Source organism: Chlamydomonas reinhardtii, chromosome 6 (assembly GCF_000002595.2).
Source record: "Chlamydomonas reinhardtii strain CC-503 cw92 mt+ chromosome 6, whole genome shotgun sequence".
NCBI classification, from domain to species: Eukaryota; Viridiplantae; Chlorophyta; class Chlorophyceae; order Chlamydomonadales; family Chlamydomonadaceae; genus Chlamydomonas; species Chlamydomonas reinhardtii.
In genome coordinates this window covers 5,618,891-5,632,807 of record NC_057009.1, presented here as the reverse complement: position 1 = coordinate 5,632,807, position 13,917 = coordinate 5,618,891, and the positions used below count along the sequence as shown (strand labels likewise).

The following is a 13,917-nucleotide window of genomic DNA, read 5'->3' as shown; positions in this document are numbered from 1 at the left end:
TTGCGCAATTCATTCAATCCGAAGGCAGAGGTAGGCGCGAGTCCATTCTCTGCACACCCCGCTCGGTCGTTGCCCCCATCTCGGTCTCACCCTACTCGACAACTACACCTGTGTGTGCGTGGGCTGAAAGTAAGTAGAAAAGCCTCACAATGTTATAGTCGCGACTGCTCTGCCTTTGCTTGTTCCTTGAACCGAACTTTCTTCGGCAGCAGCTGAGGTAGCAGCTGCTTCACTGCTCAATCACCGACTAGAATACCACCAGCTTATATCATACTTTTGATCCGTTTCTGACTTACTTTGTGCAAAGTTGAGGCTCTGCAGTCCGCGGGCTCGCCTGAAGGAGCAGCATGCTAGGGCTGTTAGAGAATACTTTTCTAACTACGTTTTTGTGACTGTAGTATAGGCGACAAGACTTGGCATACTTGGAAACACTGCATTCCATGGAAGCGACGCACGCGTCGGCAACGCGGTAAGCAAGGACGATCGCGTATTTACCACAGATAATGCGGATTCGTTTGGGTATCAGGATGCCCCATTCGTTTCCCTCTTGCCCACCCCTGCCGTGGCGAACACCCACAGGCCACCTGCATAGCACAGCTCCAGTAGCTGCGATGCTGCACACAACCACGGGCGTGACTACTGCGGGGCTGGTGGATGGTGCGACAGCAGGTTCGGGTCCTGCGCTGCCCAGCGGCCCTGCCACGGGGCGCGAGGGCCGCCGATCCGGCCCGCCAGCTGCAGTCAGCATCAGCGGCAATGTCGAGGTGCTGGGCCCGGCAGGGGCAGCCAGCCCGGGAGCAGGCGCAGAGTCAACAAGCGGGGGCGGTAACAACTCTCTCGGGCGCATGATGGGAGTGCCCAGCCCAGCAGCTGCGCCTGTGACCGGCGCGCTCAGCCCACGGCCCGGTGCCAGGCCCGGCGGCGGCGCAGGCTCCGTGGCGCCGACGCCCTCTGGCCGCGCCCTATTCACTGGAGCCGCCGGAGGCGGTGGCGTCGGTGGTGGTGGCGGCGGCGCGCGACCTACCACAGCCATGAGCACCGCTAGCGTCCGAACTGTAGGAGGCGCGGGCGGCGGAGGGGCGCGGCCGGGCCGGAAGGGCGACGCCGGCAAGGGTGGGGCCGCGGGTGCGGCCGGCAAGGTGGCTGCCATGACAGACCTGGGCGACGCCCTGACGCGCTTCTTCCAGGTGGGTGGGTCAGGGGCGGGGCGGAGTGCAGGACCGCGGGCGCAGAGGTGGGCTGCCTGCAGGGCGCTGGCGCTCGCGCGCATGGCCGCATGAGATGGACACCCGTGCGGGGGTGCGCGTGGTTTTAAGGCCCTGGGGCAGCTGGTGTCAGCTGGCTTGCAGCGCGTCATCTCTACTATACGGCTTGGCGGACCAATTTTCATGCAGGAATCAATGGAGCTAGCACCGAAGCCGCCGCCGAAGCCGCCGTTGAGCAGCAGTAGCAGCGACGGGGACGATGGGGCCGCCTCCTCGGACGATGAGCTGGCCAAGGAGGAGCTGGATGTTTTGGAGCGCTTGTATCTGGTGGGTGACACGGGCACATTCATAGGATAGCGCTGCCTGTGCCTTGAAGAGTCGACTGGGACGGCGTAGTGGCAACTCTGCACGTGCAAGCGTGCGGCGCCTATGAGCTTCCTGTTTGTTGTTGGAAGGGGCCAACGCCCTTGACTGAACGCGCCCATGTCTGCAGGTCATGCCGCATCTGGAGTCGCCAGGAAAGGGCGACGTCATCCTCGCCCCCTACAACCCGCTGGGGCCAGGCGGTGTGGCCGCTGCCACTCCCCGCTTCGGCCCCGCCGCCACGTCCAGTGCCGCCAGCCGACCCATCTCGGCCATGCCGCCCTCAGCTGCGGCGGATGCAGGGGCAGCAGGGCTTGCGGCCGGCGGCGGCGCCGGCGGCGCGCCGGCAGCGCGCGTGCCGACTCCGGCTTCCGCAGCGGCTGCGGCTGTGGCGCAGCTGAGCAGCCTACTGCCTCAGGGCGGCGGCCGAGGCTCCGGAAGCGGGGGCGTCCGCGGCCTTAGCACCAGCGGCGCCACGCGCTCCGTCAGCGGCGGGACGGCGTCCGGCGGCAAGGCCGCCGCCGGCGGGCCCGATCTTATAGGCGGCTCATCTCCCAAGAAGAGCCGCAGCACGGGACCCTCCACCGGCGCTGCGTCCTCAAACGCCGTGTTCCTGCCCTCCAAGACGGTGCTGTCATTCCACCAAAAGGCGCTGGGCATCACGGTGCCGCTGGGGTCGAGCGTGCCCGTGCCCACCTCGGGGCCGGGCGTGGGCGGCGGCGCGGCGGGCGCGGCGGGGCCCTACGGCGCCCGCAGCACGCCCGACGAGGCGCCGCTGACGTCAGCCTACGTGCACCGCGACGCCGACTACCTGATGATGCAGCAGCTGGTGGCGGCGGCGGTGGCGGCGGGCCAGTCGCGGCCGTCCACGGCGCCGGCGGCGAAGCGCGCCAGCACGCCCGTCGGCAGGTCGGCCGCGCCGGCCGGCAAGGGCGGGAAGGGCGCGGCGGCGGCGGCTGGCAAGAACGCCAAGGCGCCGCCGCCGCCGCCGCCGTCTATGCCGCCGCGGCCGGCAGTGCCGGTGCACCTGCAGCACCTGGTGCGGCCCGGCAGCGCCTCAGTGGGTGCGCTCATAGGCCGGCGGCAGCCCGCCGGCATCGACCCCGCCATCATCACCGCGGTGGTGTCCGGCGTGCCCGTGGACCCCGTGGCCGGCTTCGGCGACGGCGGCAGCGGCGGCGCTGGCGGCGGCTGGGCTGAGGGCGGCTTGTCATCATCGAACGGGGCGCCGGCGCAGCGGCCGGTGTCGCCGCTGCGGCGGCCGGACGGCGGCGCGGCCAGCAACTCCCGCCCCGGCACCAGCGGCGCGGGCGCGGGCGGCGGCGGCGGCAAGCCCGCCTCGCCGCAGCGGGGTGGCAGCAGCGGGGGCCTTGCGGCCTCCAGCGCCACCACGCCGCGGCCGCTCAGCAGCGGCGCGGGCGCGGGCGGCTCGCGGCCAGGCACGGCGCCGGTGGGCACGGCGCCGGTGGGCACGGCGTCTTGGGCGACCAACCAGCTGGAGCGGCTGCGGGGCGCGGCGGCGACGCGGGCGGCGGCGCGCACGGCGATGAGCCCGCTGCGGGCCAGCCTGGCGGGACCCATCAGTGGGCTGCAGAGCCCCCGTGTGGCCAAGGCGCTGACGGAGATGGAGGTGCGGCGGGGCTTGCGCATCGCTGTCCTAATAAGCCGGCCGTACCACTTGTGACTTTAAATCCCGGTGTTCCGCTTTGACTAATGTTCCGATTTGCCTAACGATTCTTGTGCTTGCGCCCTGGCCGCTGTCCTGCCTGGCAGATGGACGTGCTGAACCGCTCCATGGACAGCGCGCTGCAGCCGCTCAGCCGCGCCGCGGCCCGGCTGGGCACATACGGCGAGAGCTTTCCCACCGCACAGGTGCGTGCTGCCGATATGCCGCCATGTGCGCCTTTACTTGTCACTTACTGCAAACCTTTTTTGAGTCTACGTCCATGTCCGGCCTCTGGACTTTGGCAAAGCACTGACCGGTCCCCGTTCACGCCGTGCCCGGCCGTGCCTTGCCCGCCTCCCCTCCCCTCGCAGCTGTTCTCCAACGTCTCCAGTGCCGCCGCCTCACCCATGCCCCCGGGCGGGCGCCCCATGACCGCCTGGGGGCCTCACAGCCTCTCCAGCACGGGAATGCTGCCCAGCCTCAACGACATCAGCGGCGGCAGCCGGCCCGCCACCGCGCCCGCGCCAGGAGGCCCGTCGCTGGGTGGCGGCGCAGTCGCAGGCAGTGGCGGCGGCGGCGGCGGTGGGCTCGGAGTGGGGTTGTTCGGCAGCCCGATCGTGAGCCGGCCCGCGGCGGCGGTGGCGGCGGCGGTGCTGGCGTCGACGTCGGCCGTGCCGACGCCGCAGCTGGCGACGGGGCCGCCGCCGGCGCCGATCCCGGGCACGGCGGGGGCGGTGACGGGCATGCCGGGCGGGGAGGAGACGGGGCCGCGGCGCAAGCTGCGGCGTCAAGACTTTGGGCAGTGGGAGTGGCCGCCGGGCCGCGGCCAGGCGACGCCGTACAATGTCCTGTACCACGTACAGTGAGTGCGGGGCCGGCAGGCGAGGCTGGCGAGGGCTTCCAGTGTTGTTCACACTGCTAGTGATGATAGGGGGCTACACAACAGTGGGTGCTGGAGCGTGTCAGTAGGAAGACGCCATGGTACTTTGCTAGAGCAGCGCGGGCGATTGCCTAGTAAGGCACCCGCACCCGGCTCCATGCGCAGGGACGAGATGGCTGCGGCGCTGGAGGGCACCGAGGCCGCCGAGTCCTCGCACAGCGGCCCCTGCGACCGCGTGGGCGAGGTGGGCCGGCTGCTGCGGCGCTACCGCAAGCAGGGCTGCCCGCCCTCCTTCCACCTCAGCCACGCCATCAACGGCGTCGACCAGGTGTGCGGGGGCGCAGGGGGCTGGCGGAGGGGATGGCAGCGGCAGGCGGGGGATGGGTGCGGCGAGTGGTATTGGTGCCCTGCTCCACTGGGCTCGGGCGCAGGGTTTCACCCCGGGCTCCAGCTTTGGCGCGTTGGCGCACCGCTTCTCCGCTACACACACACGCACGCAGATATACACATTCTCTCTTTCTCACACACAGACACAGACACACACACACACACACACGTTTTCCTTGTGCTCTTTAACACACACACACAAGTGTGCACGTCCACGCACATCGCACAAACACTCCTGCGTGTCCTTCCTTCCCTTCATCACTTCAGGTTGTGGCTCTGGTGGACGTGCTGGCCCACCCCGACCTGGCCGAACTGACCGAGCTGCTGCTGGCCGGCAACTCCCTGGGCGACGACGCCTTCGCGCCGCTGGCGGCCCGGCTGGGCTCGCCCGCCTGCTCCGCCCTGCGCAGCCTGGACCTGGGCCTCAACGGGCTGAGCGCCTCGGCGCTGCCGCCGCTGCTGCCGCTGCTGCGGGACGAGCTGGCGGCCATGAGCAAGGTGCGGTGGGGGGGGAGGGGGAGGGGGGGGAGGGGGGGGGAGGAGGCGGATGCAATGGCGATGGCGGTGGTGGTGGTGGCGGCACCCCTGCCTTGAATCCAATATGTGACTGGTCTCAACCTACACCCACACCCGCATCTGCACCTGCAGGCGCAGCGCATCCGCCGCGGCCTGGACGCCAAGCCGCCGCACGGCGTGTTGACCCGACTGATCATGGACGCAAACCCCATTGGTGAGCGCCGCCGCGGCCCCGAGAGCTTGGCTCTGGCCGCTTGCCCCCCTGCCCCCCATGTTCCGCGACTTGGCAATCGCCATGCTTGTGTGTGTGTGTCGTCATGTCGTGTGTGTATGCGCGTGTGCGTGTGTGTGTTAAAGAGCACAAGGAAAGCATTACGCGTAGGACAGTGTGTGTGTGTGTGTGTGTGTTAAAAAACGAAACGAAAGCCCGCCCAACGACGCGACGGAGTTACTTACCGATACCCACCATTTTACCGAGCGTCGCGTGACTGTCGTGACCCAGGTAGTCATACTTACCCGCGATAAGCCTGGAACCCCACGGGCGACCATTCGGCCTGACCCCGCGATGCACCTGTATGCGTCCATGCTCCGCACCCTGGGCGCGCTAAACAACGTTTACCCAGCACGCCTAATTCCCGGATTCCCGCCCGCTGGTCGTAGTCGAGCTCACCTATAGGCAAAGGTGGAAGCATGAGCATAGGGCGGCAGCGAGGAAGTGTCACGGGCATGTGAATGGCAACGGCGATAAGAGAGGCGGCGTGCAGCAGACAAGCTAGGTATCACGCGTCCCAAATCCCGCCCACTAAGTACAATAACACTATTGGAAGAGGGCGAGTTAGCGGTGGCACTGCGACTAAACGGGGTCGAGGCTGCATGGGGGACGTGGCGGGCGGCGGTTGCAGCGTTTCCAGACGCGTGTCAAGCTGGTGTGTGTGCTTGTGACGTGTGTGCGCTGTGTGTGTGTGTGTGTGTGTGTGTGTGTATGTGTGTGTGTGTGTGCGTGTGCGTGTGTGTGTGTGTGTGTGTGTGTGCCCGCGCCCCTGCCTGTTGTCACGCGGCATCCCACCCAGTACCAGCCACCATACACCACACCGCCCCTCCGGCGCGTGTGTGCCATGCGCGCAACCAACACTTCGGTCTACCTGCACCTTCTTGACTTCCTTGCTGCCCGCCCCTTCCTCCTCCTCGCCCGCCTCCCCCACCACACCCGCCTCGCCCGCCTCCTCCTCCAGGCGACGCGGGTGCCGAGCTCCTCTGCGACGCCGCCGCCTCCGACTACACGCAGCTGGCGGAGCTGCGCCTCAGCCGCTGCGGGCTGGGCGAGCGCGGCGCGGCGGCGTGCGGCAGGCTGCTGGAGAACAGCGGGTGCGTGTGTGCAGGCGTGGGGTTGCAGGCGTGGGGGTGGCAGGCGTGCCGGTTGGTGTTGGATTGCGGTGGGGGTTGCGTGCGTGGCGGCTAGACTTGGATCGCAGTGGGGGATTGCGTGCGTGGCGGCTAGAGTTGGATTGCGGTTGGAGGTGGTTGAGATGGTCATGGCAGGGGCGTCTCCTCCCTCTCCCCGCTGACAATGCTCCATGCGCTGTTGCCCTCCACCCGCCCACACCCACCCATCCTCCTGCTCCCTCCCTCCCCCTCAACCCATCATGAATGTAACCCGCCCCCCTCTGCCGCGCAGCGCCATCCGTATCCTGGACCTGTCCTGGAACACGCTGGGCCGGCGCGGCGGCCAGGCGCTGGGCGAGGGCCTGCGCGCCGCCAACTCGGTCCAGCAGCTGTTCCTGCAGTGGACCGGCATCACGGACGTGGGCGCCAGCCACCTGGCCAAGGTGCGCAGCGGGGGGGAGGGGGGGGGGACCTGGCGGGCATAGGTGGGAGGTGTGGGGGTTGGGGGTAAGCCTATGCTCACCAGTCCCAGACACTGGATGTGGAGAGCTGCGTGCTCATTGTGTGTGTGGGGGGGGGGGAGGTAGATACCAGCCCAAACTAAACCAAACCCAATGCAAACGGGGGAGAATTCTCGCCCGATGGCTGGCAATGGCAGCAGCATGCGAACAGCTTAAAAAGTGCCGTCGGTAGCGCGAAAACGCCTGTTCACTGCCCGTCCCCTGCCACCCCTGTCCTGACCACCGCCGCCACCACCTCCTCCCCCACCTCCTCCCCCACCTCTTCCCCACCCTGGCGGCCCTCTCCCCGCCCCAGGCGCTCAAGGTGAACACCAGCCTGGTGCACCTGGACATGAGCGGCGACAGCGTCAGCGGCGACACCTCGCTGGTGCTGCTGGACAGCCTGGCGGACAACGGCGCGCTCAAGGAGCTGGTGCTGCGCGACAACCCCGTGGGCGTCATGGCGGCACGCAAGCTGCTCAAGGCCATGCACCAGGGCGTGCTGGAGACGGTGAGGGAGGGCAGGGGAAAGGGGAGGGGAGCGGAGGGGAGGGGCGGTGAGTGTGGTGTGAGTCCCATTGGGTGTATGACTCAGCTGCACCCTACCCTCCTAGACGCCCGCCAGGGCCCCCTCCCTGTCGTCGTCACCGGCCCCCGCACCTGCCCCCGCACCTGCCGCCCCCTCCCCCTGCTGCTGCTGCAGGTGGACCTGTTGGGCTGCTCGTTCAGCATGGGCGGCAGCAGTGTGGTGTGGGACCCGCACGACCCGGACGGCAGCTACGACCTGGACCTGGAGGTGCCCGCGCACTACCAGGTAGGGGGGGTAGGTGTGTGTGTGTGTGTGTGTGTGTGTGTGTGTGTCGGGGGGGGGGGAGGTTGCATTCATGCTTATTTAAGAAGTGACGGCGTAGCCAGGAATAGTAGAGGGTGCAGACACCCTCCCACACTAAACCGAACCCGATGCAAATGGGGGTTAGCCATGCATGCGAACGGTTTGCATGAAACATGGAACTGCCGACGGGGTGGAGGAGAGGAGCGAGGGGCTGTGCCGTCCATGAAAGACGGGGGAGTTGTGTATGCAAGTGCCGTTGTGGCCTGTCCAAGATGAAGCTTGTGCCGCAGCCAGATGCCAGGTTGCCGTGCCGCCATGCGGTGTGCCGCCGACACACCCGTTGCACGTTCTTCTTCCCCTCTTCCAACCGCGATCGCGCTTTCACCTCGCTCGTAATCATCCACCACGAACCCTCCCCCCCCCCACACACACACACACTTTCGTATCGTTTTTTAACACACACACACACATGCACTTGGGTTCGTAATGACCTAACCCACCCCCACTTCCTCCCCCTTCCCTCTCCTTCCCTCACTCCTGCTCGCTCTCCTGTGTGTATGTCTGTGGCTGTGTCTGTCATGCAGGTGGCTGTGGAGCTGGTGGGACTGGCCGCGCTGATGGGGCTCCGCTCCTGGCGCAACTCCACGCTCAACGGCAAGCCCTTCAGGCTCATGTCCACATCCAAGCTGCAGGTGCGGCCGCCACGTGGGCATGCACGTGCACGTGTGTACTTCCTTTCCGCCGTGCTACCCAAGCTGCACGCGGCTGTAACAGAACGTGGGGCCATGAATCGCTAGACGCTTTGCCCCTTTACGCCTTGCCCCTGTCCGTGCACCAGCGCCTTCCCCCCGTGCCACCCCCCTACTCTCCGTTCATTTCCCCCTCCTCCTCCCCCTCCCCATCCCCCTCCTCTTCCTCTTCCTCCCCCTCTTCTTCCTTCCCCTCCGCCTTCCTTTCCCCACGCTCCTCTCCCCTCACACCAGATCCCTCTACGCGGTCGACTGCACGTGGAGTTCGCCTCCTGCACGCCGCTGGTGCGCGACGAGGGGCCGCTCAGCGACGGCGAGGTACGCAGCATGTGGTTCAACCTGGTGGATCCAGAATCCGCACACACGCCTGCCGGGCCCATGTTCGTATCCATGTACGACGGACAGCTGCCGCCAGACGCGCTGGGCTCCGCCCCGCCCAGCGGCCTGGTCTCAACGCAGAGCGGCGAGGCCGCGACGGGCAAGGCAGGCGGCAGGGGCGCGGCCGTCGGGACGCGGCCGCCCTCCGGCACGACCTCCGGCGGCGCGGCGCGCCCGCTGAAGAAGGCCGAGTCGGTTTTGAATTCGGGTGCCACGGCGGCGGGAGCGGCCGCCGCAAGCGGCGGCGGAGCCGCCGCTGGCAGCGGCGCAGCCGCTGCCAAGGGTGCTGCTGCTGGCGCCGGGAGCAAGAAGCCCGGCGCGGCGGCGGGTGCGGGCGGCAAGGGCAAGGCGGGCGCGGGTGGTGGTGCGGGCGGTCGTGGTGACGTGTCTAGTACCACGGAGCTCAAGGGTGCCACGGACGAGTGGAAGCTGAGTCTGCTGGAGGCCATGGTCACGGACGTGTACCTCACATGCGGCCAGCTCAAACACATGGTGAGGAGGGGACGGGCAGCGGAGGGAGGGAGGGAGGGAGGGAGGGAGGGAGGGAGGGAGGGAGGGAGGGAGGGAGGGAGGGAGGGAGGGAGGGAGGGAGGGAGGGAGGGAGGGAGGGAGGGAGGGAGGGAGGGAGGGAGGGAGGGGTTTGGTCCCAGTGGGAAGGGAGGGGCGGGACGGATAGCTGATGTAATGCCCTGATGTCCAGCCGTGACCTGGTGGGCAAAACAGCTGAGCAAGGAAATGCAGGCAAGGGCGCGGGAAGGACTTGCGCGGACACCGTCACCTGGGCTTCTGCTCGCCACCTCCTTAGCGGCCTCCCCCACCTCCCAACCTGCCCCACCTGCCCCCGCACACGTGCCCATACGCCTCTTCAGATCCGCTGTTTCTCCGGCAGCCAGTTCAAGGCCGACGCTGTGGTCCAGGCGTTTGGTGTGTTGGCGGACACGGAGAACTTCTACGCAGTGCTGGAGGAGCTGGAGCCAGCCATGAAGGCACAGGTGTGTGCGAAGCGGGGGGTAGTTCATTCCAATCCCAAGATAATGGGGAGGGGCCGAAGGCGGCGGTCGGCAGGAGAGGTGGGCGGGGCAACAGGAGCAGGTGCCAGAGGAGATGGCCTGCGCGTTCAGAGGTGGCTGCTGCTCAGTTCCCAGACCTTGGCAGCGCTGTCATTGCCAGGTCCTTGTCCCGACCACAACCACAACCACCACATCCACTGCTGCTGCCTGACCCGCACCCATCCAGGTGGAGACTCGTCTGGGCAAGGTGCGGCTGTTCTTCCCGGAGAACCCCACCGGCCGCTACACGCTCATGCTGGGGCAGCTGCCGCACCAGTGCGTGGCGCGGCAGCTGCTGCAGCAGTACACGCAGCAGTACGACGCCGGCCTAACCGACTTCCCCAACTCGGTGTGCTTCACCACCTGCAACATGGACGGCGTGGCCACGGACGTGTCCGACCCCCGCAAGCTGTGAGTGTGCGCCGGCCGTGCCGTGCGGCAACTGGCGGGCGGGGCCCTGAAACTCGCTCGCCAGCGTGCAGCGGGTGTGTGCTCTTTACATAGATGGCGCTGGTCCAGCACATGTTGCCAGCCCTCCTCGTCACCTGCCCCGCCTCCGCCTCCGCCTCCGCCTCCCCTCTGCGCCGCAGCTACCTGCCCCAGGAGGGCGTGCTGGACCTTTGCTTCGTGGACCTGCGGCGGGTGCCGCCGGGGCTCAAGCCGCTCAGCCGCGCGCAGTTCGCCACCCTGGTGGCTCACCTGGTCAACATGGAGGTGGGCGGGGCGGGGCGGGGGGTGAGGGGGGGAGTCGCGGGCGGTCTAATGGGAATGGGTGGATGTGTAGGCTTTGATGTGTCCTGTTGACAGACACACACAAACACACGCACATTCAAACACCCTAGGCTGTTCCCTTACAGTTACATGCATACCTTCCCTTACCCCAAAACGCGACTGTTTCCTTACGGGATTGGTTTTAAGTTAACCCCAAAACACACACACACACACACGCACACACACACACACACACACGCACACACGCACACACACACGCACAGGTGCTGGACCCGGTGGCGCTGGCCCGCATCATCGACCACCCCGCGCTGCCCACCGCCGTGTCGGCACTACGCCGCTGGGAGGCCTGGACGCACCGCCACCCCGTGTCCGCACACGTGCCGTACCTTCGCGCCGCCACACACGCGGTGCGTGTGCGGGAGGACCCGGAAGGCGTCGCCAGCACGCTGGCAGCCATCGCCGCCGCCGAGGCGGCCGCCGCCAGCGCGGCCGCGGCCGCGGTGGCGGCCTCTGCCGCCGCCGCGGCCGGGGCTTCCACCGAGGGCGGGCCTGCACCTCCGGCGCCCGCGGCGGCCGGTACCACAGCCACAGGCACGTCGCGCTTCGGCCACGGTGAGCTTCCGATCCGCGCGTCGACTGCGGGCGAGCCGTCGTACAACCGCGCTTCCAACGTGGGTGACGAGACGCCGCGCCGCGTGGGCTTCCCTGCCAGCGACGGCGCCGCGCCGGCCAGCAAGGCCATCAACAACACAGGCGCCGCCGCCGCCATGCAGCACTCCGTGTCCTTCTCTCCGGGCACAGCCACGGGCGTGGGCACGCCGGCGGCGGAGGCGTCGGCGCCGGACGCGAGCGGAGGCGGAGGCACTTCGCCGCTGCGCTCCAAGTCATTGGCGCGGCGCGGCGGTGCGCCTGGTGGCGGGCCGCTGTTGCCGCTTTACGTTCTTGACATGGAGCGCTACTGCGAAACCATCCGTGTGTTGTCGGTCCGGCACTACGTCACGTGCTGGCAGCTGATGCAGCTGATAGCGCTGCTGCCGCCTACCGCTACTGATGAGAGGGTGGAGACGGTGACGACGTTCTGGGCTCGCACGGTGGACCGCGAGGCGCACTGGATGGACGTGATGCGCTCGCTCACCAATGACCAACAGGTGGGCGTGGGGTTGGGGCGTTGGAGGGGAAAAGGGGTTGTGTTCAGCATCGGTAGCAGGAGCCAGAGACGCAACAAAGCCGTGCTAGCAGGCGGGCGTGGGCAAGACGGGCATGTGCTTCGCGGGGGTGCTTAAGGACGATGGGTGGGGTTGTGAGCTTGGACCATTCACATGCAGCCCAAATGAACACACCCGTTCCCTGTGTATGCCGCCTGTCGGCTCCGCAGGTCCGCGTGTGTCAGCGGCTGGGCTACAAGAACGTGTTCGACCCGGAGCGCGCGGCCATGCACTACCGCCTGCGCATGTTCAGGGTGCGTGTGGGCGGGCGTGCGCGCGGCCAGGCAGGCTTGTCCGGCAATGGGGGGAACCGTCGCTGAGAAGCGACCGCGTATCACGAGGGGCAGGAGACGTGCCGGTTTGCCGCCCGCTGTCTCCAGCCCTGTGCTCTCAGCCCTTTGCCTGCTCCGCCTCCCGACCGCATTCTTCTTGATGTTCCCGCCTGTCCCCTCCTCCCTCGCTGTATTACATTGGGTTTGGTTTGGTTTGGGCTGGTGTTTACAACCCCCTCCTCCCCCCGCCTCCCCACCCCCTGCAGGACGACGAGCGGCAGGTGGCGTTTGAGCTGTACAACAAGACGTATGACACGTCCGTCAGCTCCGTCAACCTCTTCAGGAACCTCACCATTGGTGAGTCAAGTCCCCACTTGCAGAGCTTCATTGACCTGGCTTCTCTGCCGGCCCCGCGTCTGCTACTACGAGTTCCTGACCGCGTCGCTCTCTCCCTCCCGTCCTTGCCCCCTCCGTACCTCTTTTTCCTCTCCCTGCAGACGGCGTGCCGCGGCGTGTGAACCAGGGCCCCACCATGTGGACGGTGCTCAAGGGCAACGCACCCGACACCGCCACGCCCACGACCACATTGGAGTTCGACTTCTGGTGGCCCGACGAGAACGCAGCGGCGGTAAGACAGGGGCGCAGCGCCTCATTGCTCGTTCCTCTCCACTACCTCACTCCCAAACCCCGGCTTACGCTCGCATCCTGCGGTGTCGCTCTCCCTCGCCCACACATGCAGAACATGGCCGCCCGCACCATCCAGCGTGCCTTCAGGCTGCGGAGGGACCCCAAGAGCTGCGGCATGCCGCCGCGCCCCGTCGAGGAGAAGCGGGCGGGCGGCGCCGCCGCCGCGCCCAACTTTGCTGGCTTCAACAAGAAGTCTCGCAGTGCAGCGCCCTCGAAAATGAACGCGCCCAAGAAGGGCGGCGCGGACAAGAAGGGCAAGTAGTAGGCGTGTGGGTGGGGGCAGCGGGCTTGGCGTGTGGTGGAAAGTGTGCGGCAGGGGCTGATACAGACGGCATCTGTCGCGGGTGTAGGTGCGGCAATTGAGGGATGAGTGTGCTTATCTGTGGCATAGCTGAGGATTACACTGGCGAGAATAACGAATGCTTCAGCCGAACGGCATGTTTCTCCTTTTCTCGAGGTGAGGGTGGAGGTGCGGTTGCAAGGCATGAACAACAGCAGAGCATGTGCAGGGCGCAATTAACAATCCAAGACCTAGCGTTGTTGTGGTGCACTGCTGCATACTCCAGGGCTTACTTCCACACACCTGTCATTGTACCCAAGCACAGGACGTTTGGGGCGTCCGCGCGCAACGGTACTTGCCCAGCTGAGAGTGAACATAACCGATGCGTAAACTGACGCGCTTGGCGCGGATGTCAACTTGGGCGAATGTTGCCTGCCTAGGAGGGGTACTGGTGCTCTCGTTGTCTTTGCGGTGCCTTGAACTGGTGTGGCGGAGTCTGAAATTATGCGCGGCATGCGACTTGATCAGCCCTGGGCGCCTGACATTGAACTGAGTACTAACGCAACGCCTGCTAGTATTGTCTGCTGGTCCTCCAGCCTACCGTCTGCTCATTACTGTAATCCATCGGAGGCTACGGACTCGACACTGTAAGTTAGACTGGTAGAGCACCGTGTCAGTACCATGAGTCCATGACAGGCCATCGTGCCGCTCTGCCCCGCGAAGCGGCGCAGGGCACTGCATCAGCCACGCCGCAACCTTGTAACGGGTCGCAGCCAAAGCCACCATGGCCGCCCGCCAGCGTTCACGAAATGGCTCCCTGAGGCACTTGCTAC

At 66.9% G+C, this 13,917-nt stretch overlaps 1 protein-coding gene across 1 annotated transcript; it reads left to right on the top strand.

Moving 5' to 3' along the window:
- The first annotated feature begins 82 nt into the window (after positions 1-82).
- On the top strand, positions 83-13,859 carry CHLRE_06g285900v5 (uncharacterized protein). The gene is made up of 23 exons (XM_043063343.1): positions 83-469; positions 580-1,187; positions 1,395-1,532; positions 1,699-3,198; positions 3,342-3,440; positions 3,606-4,096; positions 4,280-4,442; positions 4,769-4,999; positions 5,150-5,231; positions 6,250-6,382; positions 6,693-6,843; positions 7,217-7,411; positions 7,604-7,714; positions 8,317-8,424; positions 8,716-9,351; positions 9,729-9,851; positions 10,096-10,319; positions 10,499-10,622; positions 10,904-11,788; positions 12,016-12,099; positions 12,384-12,474; positions 12,615-12,745; positions 12,857-13,859. Exons 2-23 carry the CDS (start codon positions 612-614, stop codon positions 13,064-13,066), a joined length of 6,486 nt encoding a protein of 2,161 aa, XP_042924049.1. The 5' UTR covers positions 83-469; positions 580-611; the 3' UTR covers positions 13,067-13,859.
- The last annotated feature ends 58 nt before the right edge of the window (positions 13,860-13,917 follow it).